The sequence below is a fragment of the Varanus komodoensis genome, unplaced genomic scaffold (assembly GCF_004798865.1).
Source record: "Varanus komodoensis strain SLA01 unplaced genomic scaffold, ASM479886v1 scaffold6_1, whole genome shotgun sequence".
Classification (NCBI taxonomy): domain Eukaryota; kingdom Metazoa; phylum Chordata; class Lepidosauria; order Squamata; family Varanidae; genus Varanus; species Varanus komodoensis.
This window is the reverse complement of record NW_025336345.1, coordinates 2696080-2714606: the sequence shown is the minus strand read 5'-3', so window position 1 is coordinate 2714606 and position 18527 is coordinate 2696080. Positions and strand designations below refer to the sequence as shown.

Here is an 18527-nt window from a genome sequence, read left to right as displayed (position 1 = left end):
CTGTATTATATTCAAAACTAGCCTGTTACCTGATACTGGAGCTACACACAAATCTGGCATTCTCCAATGTGTACGTTGTGTATAAATGCACAACGTGCACACAGAATGGGCATTTCCTTTTCTGTATTGTCTTGCCAATGTGTGAAGTGCCCCACCAAATCTCTCCCATAGTGGATGCCATAAAGGAAAGTAGAAGGTTTGCACCTGCTATATAGTAGTATACTGCATTTATGTTAGCATTTAAGCCACTAGTGCTGTGCAGAAATTACCTGAGGCAGAGGAGTGGGGAGAGGATGTGGGTATATCCTGCCTCTTCTATCCTTGTCTGCTCAATCCCAGACCTTCCCATCCTGAGGGAGAAGCTCTGAGGGGAGCTTCGACTTGCCCTTGCTTTAAAACAAGCAGAACCTCCATCAGACCTCCATGCTCAACATGGATGGGCTGAAAACTGTGGGTATGTGCATAGAGGTTGATGAGCATAGCCTTCCTCTTCTAACACGTGGAGGGCAGGGGCAGGGCTTGTGTGAAGAAGGGAAGGATGAACCTATCAGTTGCAGTTTCCCATTTTCTGATCCTAAATGTCCCTTTCTGCCTATTATGTTCAAGTCTGCATGAAAAAAGTATCTGCCTTTTTGTGCACAGTTTGTCTAATTTATGAATTGTTGCAGGCAATGTTAGCTTAATATACATGTTTTTTGCAAGCAATTTCCCCTAATACAATCACTTTCTTATGCTATTTTCACAAATCAATGTAGATTTAGTGTGGTTCCCCCGCTAATATACACATTTCTGGTTTTGATTGGCAAGCTGTACTGCAGAATGCAGAGAAGGGCAGATACTGAAGGATAACTGTTTTGAGTCAGGTATTGGCTAAGGATGTGCAAATTAGATAGGTTTGCATTACAATGCAACCAAATAAATGTCTCTCTCCATCCCTAGAAGGAAGGGGGCTTGCCTATCAGTCTAATGAATGCACAGGTTGCACAAATAAGATAAGGTGGAGAAAGCCAGGCATGCTGCTTGCAGCTTCCTTGGAAGGAAGGTAGAATGAAAATGGGAAAACACATACAGTGGTAGTAATAATTAATGATAGTAGTGATAAATAAATTACAGCTTCCCACTTTTTCTGTCTTTTTATCTGCTTTCCTTGGCATATGTGTTTTACAAGTTGCTTTGAGGGGCCCTTATGGAAGAGAGGCAAGCGATAAATGATTGAAAGACATGTATTACATGTCCCAGATGCAACCTATCCAGTGCTGGATAAAATGCAGTATCACGAGATCATTTATTTATTTAAAACATTTCTATGCCGCCCCCATCGCAACAAAGCCTCGGGGCGGCTCACAACAAGATCATGCGTGGCAAATGCTTAACGCAAGGTTAAGAGAAGGTCTGGAGACATTGTCTGAAGGCACCGGTTACTGTGCAACAGGAATTAAAAACCGCAAGGCCTCTGCAGAAGGCAATGCGCATCGCTCGCTGAACTTTATGCTTACCACTCCATCTTTGGACTCCAGCTTGAGCTCTGTCCTGCATGTGGCTTCCAGGTTGCCAGCCTCAGCATTGATTTCGACTCCCTTGGGAGCCTCCATCACCAAAGAGCGTGTGGGTGATTCAAGTCTGTAAGATCAAGGGGGATTCAGGTCACTTGCTGGCCTGTGTGTGCACACCTGTGTGTGATACAGAGTCACAATGGCATCCTTGAGTTTAATATGCACCGTAGGGCTCAGTGCCAAGGCCACTAAAATGCATGGAAAAAAAGACTGGCATTGTGACATGGCAGCATTTTGGAGCAATTCTGGTGGTCACATGTCTGTAACTTTCAGTCTCAAGGCCCCATCTGAGGCTTTGGATTACCATTTCAGCATCCTTGACTATTGAGCATGCTGGCTGGGACTGACAGGAAGTGAAGTCCAAAATATTTGAGAGGTACCAGGTTGCAGAAGGCTGCTGCAGAGTACATGGTGGTCATTGTGGTTCAGCTTAGGTTTGTATTAGGCTACATCTCCATGCTATATATGATGTTAGCATTTTATAAGAAGGCAATTACTGTGATTGCTGCTTGGCAGTCAGATTGGGGCCTCCAGCACGTGCTAAAGACAGCTGAGTTTTGTGAAAAGGCACCTTTCAGACGAGGCACCTTAAAGATGAACAGCAAGCAACCTACTTGCCAGTTGGAGAATAAGACAGGCAGTCCAACTGCACTTGCTATGCAAGCATTAAAACTCAGGCCAAATGCTAAGAGCCTTAGAAGATACAAGGTGGAGGAATCTTCAGAATATACATACCACTGGTTTCTCACATGCACAAAAACATCTCAGGTTGGAACCAGACTCTGCCTTCTGTAGACATAAGCTGTCTCTGCCCAGTTTCCAGGGATGGCCCACTTCTACCCTATTCAGCAGGTCTCCCACCCCACAGTGTGGCAGGGGCTTGGAAGGGCTGCAGGAGTTGCAATGGGGAAACAGGAGAGGGGAACTTCGCTTCAGTCTGCACCTGCCTAAGTCTGGATCCATCTCCTGGAATACAATACAGCCTGAAACGGTTATACAACCTTAAGTCACAGTCAGGTATCTCACAGCAGGCCTCTTAACCTGCTGCTGCTATCACAGCTCCCTTGGGTACGGGGGTGCTCTCCTGGCTATTATGGGAGCCATTAACAGGCTTGTTTACCACATGCTATTCTGAGTAGCAAGTAGGAACGGCAGTGAAACAGATTGAATGAAATTGTCTTGACAAATGACAGAAAGAAATGGCATTACTAGCTTCCCTCCAGAGATGCAAAAGCTAAACAGTGGGTGGGCATACACAATGTGAAAAGCCATGGTGCAATCTTACAGTTGTGAGTCTGTTGTGTTGTCCAGACCCACTTCTGGCCTGGGTTCCTGTATGGTAGGACTGGTGTTTGGAAACCATGGAGAGAGTCAATGGTCTGTTCTAAGGTTTCCACGCTTCATTACAGCTCTTCTGGTTGTCCAGACTCATGATTGCCATTGTTGGTATGGAAACACCACACAGTCCACAGAAACTCTAAGGGCCCCCTCAGCCTAGCAACAGCTATGACACTGCTCACTTAATCCATGGGCCAAACAATGTGTCTATGTCCCTGTTTACCTTTGGAAACAAGAAAACAGTATGAAAATACATGCAGATGGGATGTGTGGTAAGGCCGGGGGGATGAACCGAGGAGCGTGGAAAGCTTTTGTTGAATAAGACATACCTTAAGGTCCGCTGGAACTTCAGGTATAGGCACTGAAGCAGCAATCTATTCCTTAGGCTAACTAGGATATTCAAATAGCTGCTCATAATGAGGAGCTTTAAAATTGTAGTACTGGTCTTAGTTCCACTGCCATTAGAGTTATATTAACAATCATTATTTTATGATACCCCACATTTTTTGCTGCCCAAATCCACTTACAATTATATTTCAAGAAGTGCAAAATAAATGGTGAGAAAACAGTTCATGATCATAGGATGTCTCAGATTCCCTCACCCCAGGTCAGAGACAGCGCTCTGAGAACCACAGTGGCTGCCTCTCTGAGGTTAGAAAATTGGTCTCAGAGAAGGAGTAAAGGGGATGTTCCAGTGGGCAGGCTGAAAAGTCCTAAATTATAAATAAAAGACCATGATCAGAGAATGGGAGGCAAAGTTTGAATGATCAGACAATGAATGAACAGAGAATGAAAGATCAGAGAATGAATGATCAGAGAATGGGAGGCAAAGTTTGCCTTGGCTGCTCCTCCCACCCTGCTGGCTTAAACCTGGCAGGGCTCACAACTCTCAGAAGCTGCTGAGCTCAGGCTTCCAAGCAGCGTGGAACTAAAACAGTATCTCCTAAAAAGCACCTGATTATAGTATTTGGGTATTCTGTAAAGGCAAGAGGCATGAGCAAGCTCCACACTGAGGACCTTACAACAGATGTCAAGTAACCTGAGGAACTATGATGAGATAGCACTGTGAAGGGATAGAAGGATAAATGGAAACATGCAGAAAGCTGTGCGATCACCGTCTTGAGGTCTTCAGACAAGCGTAGCAGTGTCTTCTCCAACCTTTTCAGATACTAAACCAGAAACAAAGGACATCTCTGAATGCAAAGACCAAATTCAGTTTTGGGGAATCTCTTTTGGGCTGCATTCCAATGGTGAGCAGGCCGAAGGAGAAGAGGACAAGGCTAAGGACCTGGGGCCCAGACAAGAGCTTGAAGCTATTGCTGTAGCGTGAAGGTCTCATTGTCAGCAACTAAGCCCTGGAAGAAGCATTTCATTTTAAAATGGGTACAGGCAAGGATCAAACACCAAATGACCGGGGGTTGGGGAAGGGAGATAGGGCCAGGAGAAGAGAAGGGGCAGCCCTGAAATCCTGAATTGCCAAAATTTGGCCCCTGGACCTGAGGCTCCTCACCTATGCCCTAAAGTAATCTTTAGTTCCCAGCTGTAGCAAGGAGCTTTTGCGTGCCATATAACTATCTTTCCTCTATTTACAGTCTTCCTTTCTCACCCTTCTTTTCCCTACATTTTGAGCCTCTCTTTTTCTCCTCCTTTTCTTAAAGTAAAGGTAACCTCCCCACACCCCCGCAAAAAAGTGCATGGGGAGAAACTGCAGTGCAGCTAGAGGTGTGCTCCAACTTGGATTGCTGCAGAAGCCACACTGGGACCTATTCTTCAAGTGAAGGTCAGTGGGCTAAGTCGGGCATGGGCAACGTTGTTTTCTCAAGATGTTTTGGACCACTGCTCTTAACGCCCCTGACCACTGGCCGTGCTGGCTGCTGTTTATGGGAGTGGCATTCCAAAACAGTGGAAAGGCAACAGGTTGCTGCTTGCCTTTCTTCTTCTTCGCCTTCCACTGCACAGTGCTAAATGTACCGCTTAACTTCCCTGTATCATCTTTCAAATCCATGTCTAGGACATCCCAGCCTTAAATCAGAGCAGACGGTGGCAACCATCTGCCTCCCACTGAAGTACTTTTTCATTTTCACCGAAGCTCTGTGGAAGCATGCATCAACAAAAGAGCAAAACTTTATTTTCTCCAGTTTGTTTGAAAACTCCCAGAATAATTTACTGAAGGTCAGCATATCAGTTTGTTCTGTAGTTGCAGAAGGTATCTTTCTCTTGGAGCAGTCATTCCTTGGCCAGATTTCTAGTTTTCATTTCCTGCATCATACACAGCCTCATTAATCACTCCAGAATGAGGACAGCAGCTGAGATCATATTTTCTGCATTACTTCTACCTCCAATGGCACAGACGGCTGTGCTTTCTTTGCCTTCCTGGGTACAGCTAAAATGAACACTCAGAAATCATCAGCATTCACCAACCTCTGAACTTGGTCAAGTTTCTTTTTGAAGGAGAAATGTTAAGCCACACTGTGAATCTGAGTTGTGAGTGTGAATTTCAACTTAAAAATCAAGGGGTATGTGTTCAGTGCTGAAAAGATCTGGGGCTTAGGTCTAGCAAAAAATAATAAAAATAAAAATAGTATAGCATATGCTAATTTATATATGCCCCCAAATCTCTGTGTTTGTGTCATTAAAGGACATAGTCTCCTAAGGATACCCCTATTTATAAAACATACATATTTTATAATATGTATTAATATCTATTTATAATATATATGCATGGACAAAGGAATGGAGGGTCTTTGCAGGAAAAAGAACCAGGCAGACAGGTGCATGGGGGGGGGGGGCAGGGTGCAAGAGGAGGGAAAGCATATTTGGGAAAAGTCAGCTAAGACAGGGAGTTGAGGTACAAACAGGCCTGCACCTTTCTTTCAGCACTGAAAGAACAGGCACAGGCCAGCAAGGTGGTGGGGCAGAGGGTTCTGGGGCTCCAGCCCAGCTAGGCCACAATCTAATAGTTGGTACTTCTTGGTGTTTGCCCGCCTGCCCGTTTGTTCATGTATTTATTTAGCAGTCTTCAAAAATGAAACCATAACCTGTACTGTGAGCAGGTCTCTTTATTCTCCCTTTCCAGCAGACTCTGATGAGACTTTAGAAGCAGAGTCCTTTCATTGGAGCTCAACTGGTTACAAAACAGCTTAAGCTGGGAACCAGTGCAGTGTAGTTGTCACAGTGCTGGACTGGGGATTTGGGAGATCTGCGTCCTAGTCCCCACCACGCCACAAAGCTCACTGGGTGATTTTGGGTCAGTCACTGACTCTTAGCCTAAACTACCTCACAGGGTTGTTGTTGTGAGGATAGGAGTAAGAGGAGAGGCAGAAGGATTATGTAAGCTGCCTTGAGTTCCATGTAGGAAAAGGGCAGAATATAAAGATAATGGATGGATGCATGCATAAATAAATGTTGCACTCTCTTTGAGATGAAGGAGAAGCCTCTGCCCATGTGAAGAATTGAAGCCAAACTGAAACATCTCCTCCTTCCCTCCCATTCATAAAAGTTTTGGATTCCACTCTCAGGATGGCTCCTGCTGCTTGTGGGCTAGACAGTGGGAATGTCAGACACTCCTTAACTGTTCTGCTTGCTTTGCCTGTCCTCTCCTTACAAGGTCAAAAAAACTCCTCTCAGCCTCCTTCCCACCCAGTTCTAAAAAACGGTTAATCCAGATTTGATTGCATGTTACCCATCAAATGCTATAAAAGGCCATTACTTTATTTACCAAATCCCATGCAATATAAAATATTGTTTCATGACAATGATCAAATCATATCATTACTTGATCTTTTTGAGAAGCTTGGATTCCTGGACACTTAATGGGGATTCTTTGAAAGGAAAAGCAATTATTCATCTGCATAGTACAGCATTTTTTTTCTCTGGTATCTGCAAGGACAGGGGAATGCTGGGACGTGTTTGAGCAAATATTCAGAGTTCACAATGGGCAACAGTGAGCCCAACTCTTCATCTGGAACCATCCAACTGATTACTAGGTCCATGACTGAATGGCACTGACATCGCAAGCTACATCAGATGGCCTATATTCAAGTTATTTGGCTTCAGAGGCCCTTCTCTGGGTGTCCCACCATCAGAAATCAGGCAGGTGGCAACCTGGCAGTGGCAGAATGTTCTCCGCAGAGTTACTCTGATGCCTAACTGAGACTTATTTTCATTGATTTGATTGATTGTAAAGCTGCTGTTTCCTTGGATATTTTGTTTTATTGATCTATTTTAACTTGCTCTACTTTTACCTTAATGTGTGCATGCTTTTAAAAGCTGCTTTGTAAACCCAAATGTAAAAGCATTCGTTGTTGTTGTTACTGAAATATTTCATGAAAGAGAGATCACCAACATCTCAGTCTGGATTTATGATCTTAAGGATTGATAGCAGGCAATATGTTGGTAGTTACAGCACTTTCTATTTCCTGTAAAAATTTGTACTATTTATTTAGTGTATGAAATCGCATCATTCTCTGCACCAGCAAAGAAGGCTTATGTAACTCTAAACAGCTCGTCCACTTACAGTATGGTGATATTCCTGCAGGGGTTTATTTACTCTCTTGGCAGTCCCTGTGTATTGAACCTGCTCTGTGCATTGCTGCAACTAGATCTTATTTCTCACCCTCCTTGTTATTTTTATGGTAATCTTTTCACCCACTATAACATTTTGTGTTGGGCACAAAATTAGCCACCACTGTCACCCATGTTTCACTTTAATTAGTAAATAACCATGTCACACACCTAGAACCAAATCAATTTGCTTGCAACTAACCACTATTTTAGGTGGGGGGCATGATTCCCCCACCCCCTGTCTCTTGTTAAAATCAATGGACTTTCTATTCAAGCTGATATGCCTTTGTGATCCTAGTAGTTATGTGTCATCTTCCAAACAGCCAATTATTCCCACCAGCCTCACAAGAAAAAATGCAGTAATTTTACCATTGATCAGAAGTTAATTAACCAACATGGGTTTGAACTGAAGACATTGCAGCTGTAAATGCATTTTTATTCTGATATCTGCGTCTCACTGTTTGATTACCATGGAAGGAAATGTTTATATAGCCTGTCTAGAACAGTTGTTAGTTTAAGACACACAGAGTTGAAGTTTCACTTAATCCTGGTGTGCGCCGCTCAAATCCAGATGCAGTAGTAAGAGCTGTTCAAGACAGTAACTCCATTTATAGTATGGTCAGGGCTGCCAAAGGCCATCTATGCACATGAAATGGCTCAGAGAGACTCTGCTCCGTTGCAGGCTTTGGACTGCCATGAAAGCAAAAGTCAGAAGTGGCCTTAAGAGTGACAGAGTGACACATTGGAAGATAAGAACCTCCATGTTTGTGTGCATCCATAAATCTACACAACCACATGATCCAAAAAGCCAAAGATATGAAAGTAAAAACACAAAGGGAGGGAAGGGGCAATCAACAAAGCTGAAGCTGGAGTCTTGGCATATGTTCTGGTCATAATTGCACAGAGTTTCCAATGCCCAGTTCTGATCATCAAAGCAGCCCTTTAAGCAAGGCTCGGCAATTCCAGGTAATGGCCCTTTCCCTGAGGCTGCAGATGATTTGAAGCTGATGTCAGCACAGCATTTACCCCCATGCCCTGATTTTACAGCAAATCAGAATGAGGAGGACACAAATTAGGTGAGGCATATAACGTGGAAAAACTTGATAGTTTTGTGGACCCCTAATGTTACCCATAAATCTGAAATCACTGCTGCTCAGGTCAAAGCACCAGCTAATGAAACATAAGCACCATTTGACTTGAGCAGTGTGGCACAGCTTAACACTGAATATTTTTGGACCATTAGATAACTGCATTTAGCATTACAAAAAGTATTGTCCCACCTTAAAAAACTAAGTTTATGGCTGCAAGTCAGTGTAGATGTACTTGAGTGTAAGCCCCAGTTGCTTCTGAAGCCAGGCACAGAACTGGGCTGCCAAACACACGGCATATATTTGTGCTTGAATTTATTTCTTGAAGAGGTTGCTGATGGGGCCCAGTTTTAGAAGGGAATCCCAAGGGTGCCTCAGCTTTAGTTGCAGAAGGGACCTAGCATTGTGCATCCAGCTGGGATGCTTGGTCTAGGCAAAGAAGCACTTGCTGGCTTCCCAGCAATCATCTTGCATGCTCCTTAGCTATTTCTGGCTTGAAGAGGCACATTCCTGGAGGCTTTGCTCAAACACTTAAGCTTGTTCCAACCAATGAGGCCATCATTTCATACAAGCATTACATCCATTATTTTTAATTCCTTGCCTAATGGAAGTTTTGCTGATTCTCCTTTTCTTGGAAACCTCCTGCATCCACCAAAAATCACATCCAGAGGGAAGAGTAACTTCCAGAACAACATGGCGGATGGGCCTGCAGACTGGCTCAGCTACTGCTCTGTGATGGGAATGGAACCACTGGGTTCCATCTGCTGAGTAGTATGGATCCACAGTTGGATCCCCCTCAAAGCTATAATAAATGAACTGATCTGTGTCAAGCTGTGCTGTCCCTTCTTTTTTTTTAGAACTTTATTCAATAACCTCAGGAGGAAGCTCATGGAGGGAAGATGCCGTCAAAAAAACTTTGACTATGCAGTTGAGTAGATAACATAGTCCAGTGTAGGTAAAGCTCTCTGTAGCTCCTGCTTAGGCTTTATGAAATCAAACAAGAATCCTCAAGTTATTACAAAGACATAGGGTTAGATCCAGATTTAAGATGGATCAACTAAATTAGCAGAAATGGGCTTCCCCACTATTTCCATTTCACAACCGCTTCACCAACCCTCTGAAAATGTCACACGCAGCTCCAGAAAACCCTGTTGAATGGAGCAAGCTGTTGTATGAGGGGAGGGATCACAAAAAACCACAACTGGAGGAATGTCCACAAGTGGAGGCCTTCTCATGGCAGGAAGATTTTGATCTAACCCACTATTTCTACCTCTTCCCTGTATCACAAGTTTAGGAAGTTGTTCCAGCCAATCCTGAGCTTGTAGCTGAGAGTGTTTGTAACTCTCATAAAAAGGATGAAATATTAGTTATCAAGGAGAACCTTCCTTAATCACTGCAGCTCATGCGCTGCATGGTGTTCTATAAAAATACAAATACGACCTGGCACTTTGTAAACATACCCTCAATATCATGGCTCACAATAAAATATTTATCAGGATTATTTATTGCATGGCACTGACATCAATCTTGTTTTCAATTATGTTCTAATGAAATGCACCAATTACTGTTTGAATGGTGACATACAGTGATAATCTCATTCAACAGAGATAAATCTTGCTTACACAAGCTTTTCATCACACTTTCTTCAACAGCATTAATTACGGATGTAAACAAAGATCCATTATTATCTTGGTATTCAGTGATAAATCCTGGGGTTTAGTTTAACATGCTCTTCTGTTTGACAATCTTAATCACCATGCAGTTTCCAACAATGAAGTTGAAAATCCCTAACCAAATTCAGCACTTAGGTGCAGCTGATTTCTAGACCTGGTTTTTGTGATTCTGTGTTTCAAACTATGCACAACTCTTAAAGTACAGGCAGAAAAAGAATATTTCAACTCTTCCTCCTAAACTCTAGCTAATGGTACACCCACATTTTATAGCCTACTAACAGTTCAAGGTTTTTGCCCTCTGGTATATGAAGCAGGAAATTTCCACCACTGACATTCACTGAGAATGCCAGGGTGGCTTAATTAAAATAGAAACACTAAGACATGAAGTTGTTGGAACTCTGCATTAATGCAATAGAATGAGACTGATGAAGCTCCTGGCTGCTGAATTAGCTATTAATGACTCTGAACCAGAAGGTACGTATTTGCCTGATCGATACTTTAAGCTTTCTTATATATTACTAGAACAAAAGACAAAGAAAAAGAAAAGGTCGCAAGAAACAGACATACATTTGGGTTCATCTTTAAAGAAGAGATAGAGTGATGTATGTGGTTTTGCTGATAAAGGGCTCATGAAAGAGTAAGCAAAAACAACCCATCCCTAAATGGCAAAGTGTACTTTGCTTTCACACCTGTTCAATACCTTTATTAGACCAACCCAAAGTTCAGAAAATAGTGTGCAAGCTTTTGAGTTTGGAGAAGCGGAAGGGGCCTGTTTGACACTGAAATGATCCAGTACTATTCTTGCAAGTTCGTGTATGAATATGGGCTTGTAATTAGCTCTTTCATATAATAAGTTTCTCTCTGCTTAACTTAATATTAAACATGGGAACTTAGATAGTTACGCTGCCTCAGTCTGAAAGGCTCCCTTAGCATGATAAATTGCCTACAACCTGATGGTTATTTTTGAAGGGTTTAAAGAGTAGCGATATACCTGTGGCATGCTCATTTGTGCAGACTCAATGGGTAATGATTCAACTAAATTAAGTGTTCATTAACTATCTTATTTCCTAGGGCTTTGACTCATTGCATCTCTTTTAATTAACTTCAGTAATGAGACAAGAAACATCTAATATTTAAACTGTCCAAACATTTTGTTTGTGGCCCATAGATGACTTCACAGAGCAACTCTGGCAAAATAGGGGCAGATGTGCTATTTAGTAAATGTCAATTTTCACACTCGAATACAATCTTTTCTGTAGCTGTCACTAGCAGGTCATTAGGAGTTTTTTTGGATCAGAAAAGCATACTGCTTTCAATTGTCAGTCAATCTTGGAAGGCAGCAATTATTTATTTATTTTATTCTATTTAGAAAACTTCTATGCCGCCCCATTCGCTGAAGCCTCGGGGCGGCTCACACTTACGTGTTGTGAGCAATACATGCTAAAGAGGCAAGTACTTGGAGTATACACATTTAAAGTGACACATTTCTCAATGAATTCAATGGATTTGGTATTTACGACTCCCACCTGCTGTTCAAGTTCTAAGGACAGCATGACTTTTAGTCCGTGATTTTAAAAACACTTATCAGGGAGTAAGCCCACTTAGACAGAGAGGAAACTATTTCTGAGTAAAAATGCATAGCACTGTGCTGTCTACTTTGTATCTGCAGTTGTTTGCCAAAATGAAGGAAATAATTATGTAGTAGAAAGGGTGAACCTCCTGTTCACAAATAGAGATTATGTCATCATCAGGAAGCAGTTCTGTTTGTATTTGCATCAAAATAATGCATGTAGATAAGCCAATATATGGTGTCAGTTACTGGATCATGCCACAACCTATACCAGAAAGATTCTGCAAAGTAAAAGAACTCTCAGAAACTCAGAAAGAGCCATGAATACTACAAAAGTGAGCAAGGACTGGAGCCTAACTGGAAAAAAGTGAAGCAATAGCTTTGCAATGATTACATGCAATGGGACTACAGTGGTTAAACAAGTTTCACTGACTCATAGATTTGGAACACAGAATTGGAGGGGTCATGTAGGTTATCTGCTCTATCTCTGTCCTGGATGCTAGAGATGACTATCCAGTCACTGCTTGAAGATTTCCACCAAGGGCAACCTATGTGGCAAATGGTCCCACAGTTGACCTGCTCTTACCATTAAGATGTTTCCCTAATGTTCAACCAAAATGTACTCTCGTAACTTAAGCACATTAGATCCAGTCCCACCAGTCCCTTAGACTTGGTGACTAAGTCCAGTACAGATTCCAGCATTCCCAGATCACCCAGGACATATACTGGCAATTGGGTTTTGCTTTAACCTGGAAAGACTCTTTTCCCAATGACTGCTATATGTGGAAACAACAAAGCAAAAACAAAGATTATATTGTTGAAGATATATTTCACCATCATGTACTCTGCATTTTGAAAATAGGTCTCAGTTTTCTGGCACTTATTTCAAATGCTTTGGAACTGATATTCAAAGACATTAAGCAAAGAGATTAAGTGAAACACAGAGATGTTCAAAAAGAAACTGGACAGCCATCTGAGTGGGACGAAGTGAATTGGTGACCTGCAAAGCCAGGGGGTTGGACCTGAGGGCCTTCTTGGCCCCTTCCAACTCTACCATTCTATGGTTCTATGACTTGCAGCAGGATCCTATACATGTCTACTCAGCAATGAAATTCAATAAGGCTTACTCTTAATTGAGCGGGTATTGGATTGCAGCCTTTGACTTTGACTGGCCCCTAGCAGTCCAGTCATTTCTCATAGTAATACAGAAGTGGTACACACAATTCAAATATATATAAAACCTGTTCCAAAAAACTGAAGGCTCCAGACATTTGTACTGATTTGGCCCCAATGGAATGTCAGTGAAGACCCACATAGCAGCTCCTGAGGGGATGGATGTTTATAGCATCACCAGCCTCTGCAATTGATCTGATTCAAAAACTAATCCATGCACTAGAGTTTGGTTGGAGACAGAAACTTATAAAAGATAATATCAGATGGAACTAAGGGCCATTGGGAATATTTTGTATGCTGGAAGAAAACAATCCTAGTTCTCCCGTGAAAATGAAAATGATGGTGGGGCTGCAGTCAAACAGTGCAGTTGCTGGTTCACCTCCAGGCCAGGAGTTGCATTGAACATATCCATATCAACCAACCAAATATTTGTCCTCACTAGGTTTTTTGTAAAGTTATTGGACCTTAATTGTCCTCCAAGCCCACCCCAAAACAGTTTATATTGTAACATAGAACAAACAGGCTGTTGCTGGAAGATTGATTTCCCCCACTGCTGCTGTCAGGATTGCAGCTAAGCACAGAGAGAGATGATGTCAGCATCCCTGCTTATAAAACAGCACAGGTGCTTTCTCCCTGCACATTGTAGATCCACTGATCATAATGCAGGTAAACCTGCAAGCTATGTGTGCATAACCAACTTTACCATTTTAAGATCACAAAGTTTAGCCTAACTCTTGCTTGCTCTCTTGGTTTCCAAATGCAGCAGCTTCCACTGCATGATTCAACAACAGCATTCACTGCCAGCAGAAGAAGTGATGGCCACCAACTTGGATGGCTTTAAAAGGAGACTGGAGAAGATCATGGTGCAGTAGGCTGTCAAGGCCTACCAGCCTTGTTGGCTAGGTGCTGCCTCCGCCATCAGAGGGTGTGAGCCTGAATACACCAGTTGCTGAAGAGCCTGGCTGTCCAGTTTCTTGTACTCGTCCTGCCGGAGGGACCCTGTGGACGGCTGGTCTGCCACTGTGTGAATGGAGTGCTGGACTGGATGGACCCCTGGTGTGCTATTGCTGCCATGAAACATTTCTATCCAATAAGATGCATATAATAGCAGGAATGCATACTCGTTTTTGAGTGGTCAGGTGGTTAAGATCAGGATATCAATCTCTTATTGCTCATTCATTTCCAAGTGTGTTGTTTTGGACCTACTCTCCTGTCTTATAATTAGTTAAGCACAAAGACACACAGAATTTCTGCTTGTAAAGTATAACTTAGTTCTAGAACTGACCTCCAGAAGACATTTGCTGCTGAGTGAAATGGATGAGTCAGTCCCAGTGTAAAAAACACCGAAGAATGGAAACATGCTGCACGGATATTGGAGAAGGCAGTAGAAAAAGTTGCTTTAATCACATGGATTATGCGAAATAGTACATATTATATATTATCAAGTCATTCGGCAAGAAAAAATACATATTTTATTAATATAGAATCACTGAGTATTACAGCTATCCATGTGTTTGCTTCCATAAAAGTGAATGAAAAAATAAACATGTTCATACTAGTTGTGATTTTTCCTAGTCCTCCAGTGATACAACATTAAGATTGGTTATGGCGTTTGCAAGGTCTGGCGTGCTTAGTTAATTATGTTGATTTATAAATGAATAGGAAAATTATACCAGGATAAAATTGGCATCCTGATCTTTTTTGTAAATGCCCCTCATAATATCTCCCAGTGCAGCTATTCAGGATCCATGCTATAATATTCTGGCTCAAAGCAATGTAACTGCTGCAGCATCACAGTGTTTTGCCTTCCCCCTGCCCTAATCCCCACTTTGCTTTCCGAATGATGTCTTAGACAAAAATAAAAGCTGTTGCCAGGGCATGATGTTATTTTGACTCATGGCAATTCTTCCTGGATCCATTTATTTCTTCCTACTGTTTTTAATTAAAGCTAAACCTGCAGTTCCCTTTACATTTGCCATTGTGAGATGATGTTCTCCGTTGGCAGGACTCTTTGAAAACAAAAAATTGGACAACTGCAATGTATTGATACTTGTAACCTGATCATTATCAGCACAATTAGACGATTCCAACACCAGCTGGACAGATGCTTAGCATCCTGTCACACAGTCTTGTTAAGATGAAGTTTCTTGGGTGGCCAGCAGTAAATCCCAGCAGTAATTCTTCCCTTTGCAAGCTTTCTTAGCTTCAAAATTGAAACTTTAGGATTCACATTATCGTGAGCAAGGGTGAGAGATTCTGAGAACTAAACTAATCTCCCCCCAAAATAGTATCTTAAGCAAATGTGTAAGCTACCTACTTTGCATGGTTTGTTTTGCAGTTGTTACTACTTTGCACAACTGGATCCACTAGTTGCGGGGTGGGCAGCCTGTTCCATCCAGATGCTGGAATGTTGCTCCCATCTTTGCTAACCTTTCACTATACTGACTAGGGTTGCTGGGAGTTGCAGTTCAGGAACATCTGGAAGGCCACAGGCAGAGCAGGTTGGTGGTTCCAGTGCTGGTGGGACTGTGTATCCATTCCAGATTTCAGTATGATCTTTAAAGGAGCTGAATCCTACCTTGAAAACAGATTAGGCACCATGGATAGGTTCTTCAAAGTTCTGAGTAAAATCTAGGGTAGATACACAGGTCTGCCAACATTGGAGCCAGGGAAGGCTGGTGCCCTCCCACTTGCCCACCCCGTGTTTGTCTCTGAGGGGACAAGGTTCTTTACAAGAAGTTGAAGCTCCACCCTCTCCCCATGCAAAATTTTGTTCAACAAATGCAATTTGTTCTTCCTGTGATTTCAATAGGTACAATCTTACATGGCCTCCTGAAGTATCACCATGTTTTCAATTATATCTGCAACCTCACAGAAGTTAGAAGATTGCTTTTTCCCCAATAAAGGAACAAGAAAATCCAGAATATTAAGGAAATGAATCCATGCCGTTTTTGTAGCACACGAAAGCCTTGTCATGGGTTTGTGGTTATATGAAGATTTTAGTGCACAGCTGTTAGAAGTCAGTCCTGCTCGAACTTTATTTCAATTATGCAAATTTTGCATACACAGCATTTGATATGAATTAAGGCACATCAGAAACAATATGGATTGCAGTTCTACTCTGAAAAAGAGAAAATACAGTCAAAGAACTAAAAATGACAAAGCCATCTGCAAGAAGTGGAATAGCACTATGGTGACAAAATTGGTACCTGGAAAAAAAACCTACATTCATATGCTCTTGTAATTAGTCATAGTCAAGTATGTTATCCACTCATTGAATGCATAAATGTATGTTCTAGTCTTGACAGAGAGGCTAAATTTCTTGGTGACTATGTGGTTGAGTAGCTGGTCATGGAACCAACCAAAGGAGAGGCAATCCTGGATTTAGTCCTAGGTGGAGTTTCCCAGGACATAGCACAGGGTGTAAATGTTGAGCCATTAGGTAAGAGTGACCATGCTGGTATCAGATTTAGTGTAGAATTAGGTGGAAGACTGCTAAAGAGGTCAAACACAATTATGTTGACTTCAATAGAGGAAACATCTAAAAAATGATGGAAATGTTGAAGGAGAAGCTGCAGAGGGGAATCAAAATAGTCAAAATGTTTCAAAGCACTTGGAGATTATTCAAAAACACTAAATAGTTGTACAGACCACAAGTGCAAAAAATCCAGACCACAAGTAGCACAAAATCCAGGAAATCATCAGCATGGTTAATGTGCAGAGTCAGGGAAGCCATTAGGGAAAAGAAAGCTTCCTTCAAGAAATGGAAGTCTTACCCAAGTGAAGGGAGCACAAGATTGCACAAGGGAGAAGCAAGCAGGCAATCAGAGAAACAAGGAAGCAGGTTAAGGGACATATTACTGACAACATCAAAGCCCACTATAAAGACTCCTGTAACTATATCAAAGGAAGAGAAACAGCTGAAGAAGCATTGGATGATAGTGCAATTAAAGGAGCATGGGGGGGGGGATGAGGAGACTGCAGAGAAGCGGGATGAATTGGATGAAGAGCAGATACTTGTCCCCGAATATATGTATTCGGGAAGAGTCTGAGGCGTTAAGACTGATAGTAGTGACAAAGATGAAGTTCTCAACCTTCTTGGCAAACTGTAAGTCAGAAAATCACCTGGTCCAGATGGTATCTGTCCTAGAGTTCTCAAAGATTTCAAGCATGAAATTGCTCAACCTTCTTACCAAAATATGTAATATGTCTCTAAAATCAGTCCTTGTCCCATTGGAGAAAGTCCAATGTAACACCAATTTTTTAAAAAAGGGATCCAGGAAATTACAGGCCAATTCACTTAACATTTGTTCTGGGTAAACTGCTTCTCCTTGAAAGCATTATTAAATATAGAATCAGTAAGCACACAGTGGGACGAGCTCTCCTGGAAAAAAATCAGCATGGCTTCCATAAGGGGAAGCCTTCTCTCACTATTCTGTTGGAGTTCTTGAGAGTGTCAATGAGCATGTAGACAGGGACAATCCTGTAGATGTTGTTTACTTGGACTTCTAAAAGGTTTTTGGCAAAGTCCCTTATCAAAGGCTCCTGAGCAAACTAAGCAGTCATGGAATAAAAGTGGTCCTCTTCTGGATCACTAATTTGTTAAAGAGTAGAAGACAGAGGGTGGGGATAAATGGCTACTTCTCCCAATGAAGAGGTGTCACCATTGGAGTCCTGCAGGGTTCTGTGTTAAGACAAGTAAATTTCATAAATTTATTTATATTACAATTGTAATTTAGAAACTGTTTAAATTGAATTTTAAATTTTATTTCATTAAAATTATTTTAAATTTTAATTTTATTGGATTGTATTAATTTAAAAAGATAAATATATTTAATCCTACATTATTATATTTCTTAATTTTTATTATTTTAGTTTTATTTTACTTCTTATGAAATTTTATATTTATTTTACTAAAATATGCAGTTACTAATAGTTACTTTTATTTAAAATATGTTTATTGATTATTTTATTTTATTATTTCTTGAATTTAAATAATTTTATTACTTTTTCATTAAAGGAAAACTAATGTTACTTATTATCATAATCATTTATCATTTAAAAATTGAAAAACAAACACACAAACAAAAACACTGTGTATAACTGTTAACTGGCTTAATCTTTTTATTATGTGAGCTGCCTACAGCCATTTTGGCCATGATAGGTGGCATATATGAGGATAAATAAATAAATATTGTATAATCATAAGTTAGAAAAAGGAGAAAATTTCTCTTTGTGAATACACCATAGCAGTCAGCTTCCAGATGCAGCCACCCTTCCAACTGCAGGCCAGTGCCTTTCCAGCTTAGCAATGGTGACATACCATGCTAGCTACTGCACAGCTATACATCAAGCTGTTTTAATAAGAGGGAGACATTTTTCTCCCTCTCCCATAACACTGAAATCCAGGGTCATCCCATGAAATGGATCGGTGGGAGGTCTAAGACAGACAAATGGAAGAACTTTTTCACACAACAGAGAGTTGAATGATGGGATTTGCTGCCCCAGGAAGTGGCAGCCAACCATTTGGATGGTTTTCAAAGGCAACTGGGCAGATTCCCTGAAGAGG

General features: G+C 41.5%; 1 protein-coding gene across 3 annotated transcripts in view; it reads right to left on the bottom strand.

The window, feature by feature from the left end:
- The window catches only part of SGCD (sarcoglycan delta), a 532748-nt gene that overhangs the window by 12843 nt on the left and 501378 nt on the right, over window positions 1–18527 (bottom strand). For all 3 annotated transcript variants that reach the window (XM_044451058.1, XM_044451059.1, XM_044451057.1), the window contains one exon: window positions 1497–1620. In XM_044451058.1, coding sequence (XP_044306993.1) covers window positions 1497–1620 — 124 coding nt within the window. The remainder of the gene's footprint in view (window positions 1–1496; window positions 1621–18527) is intronic.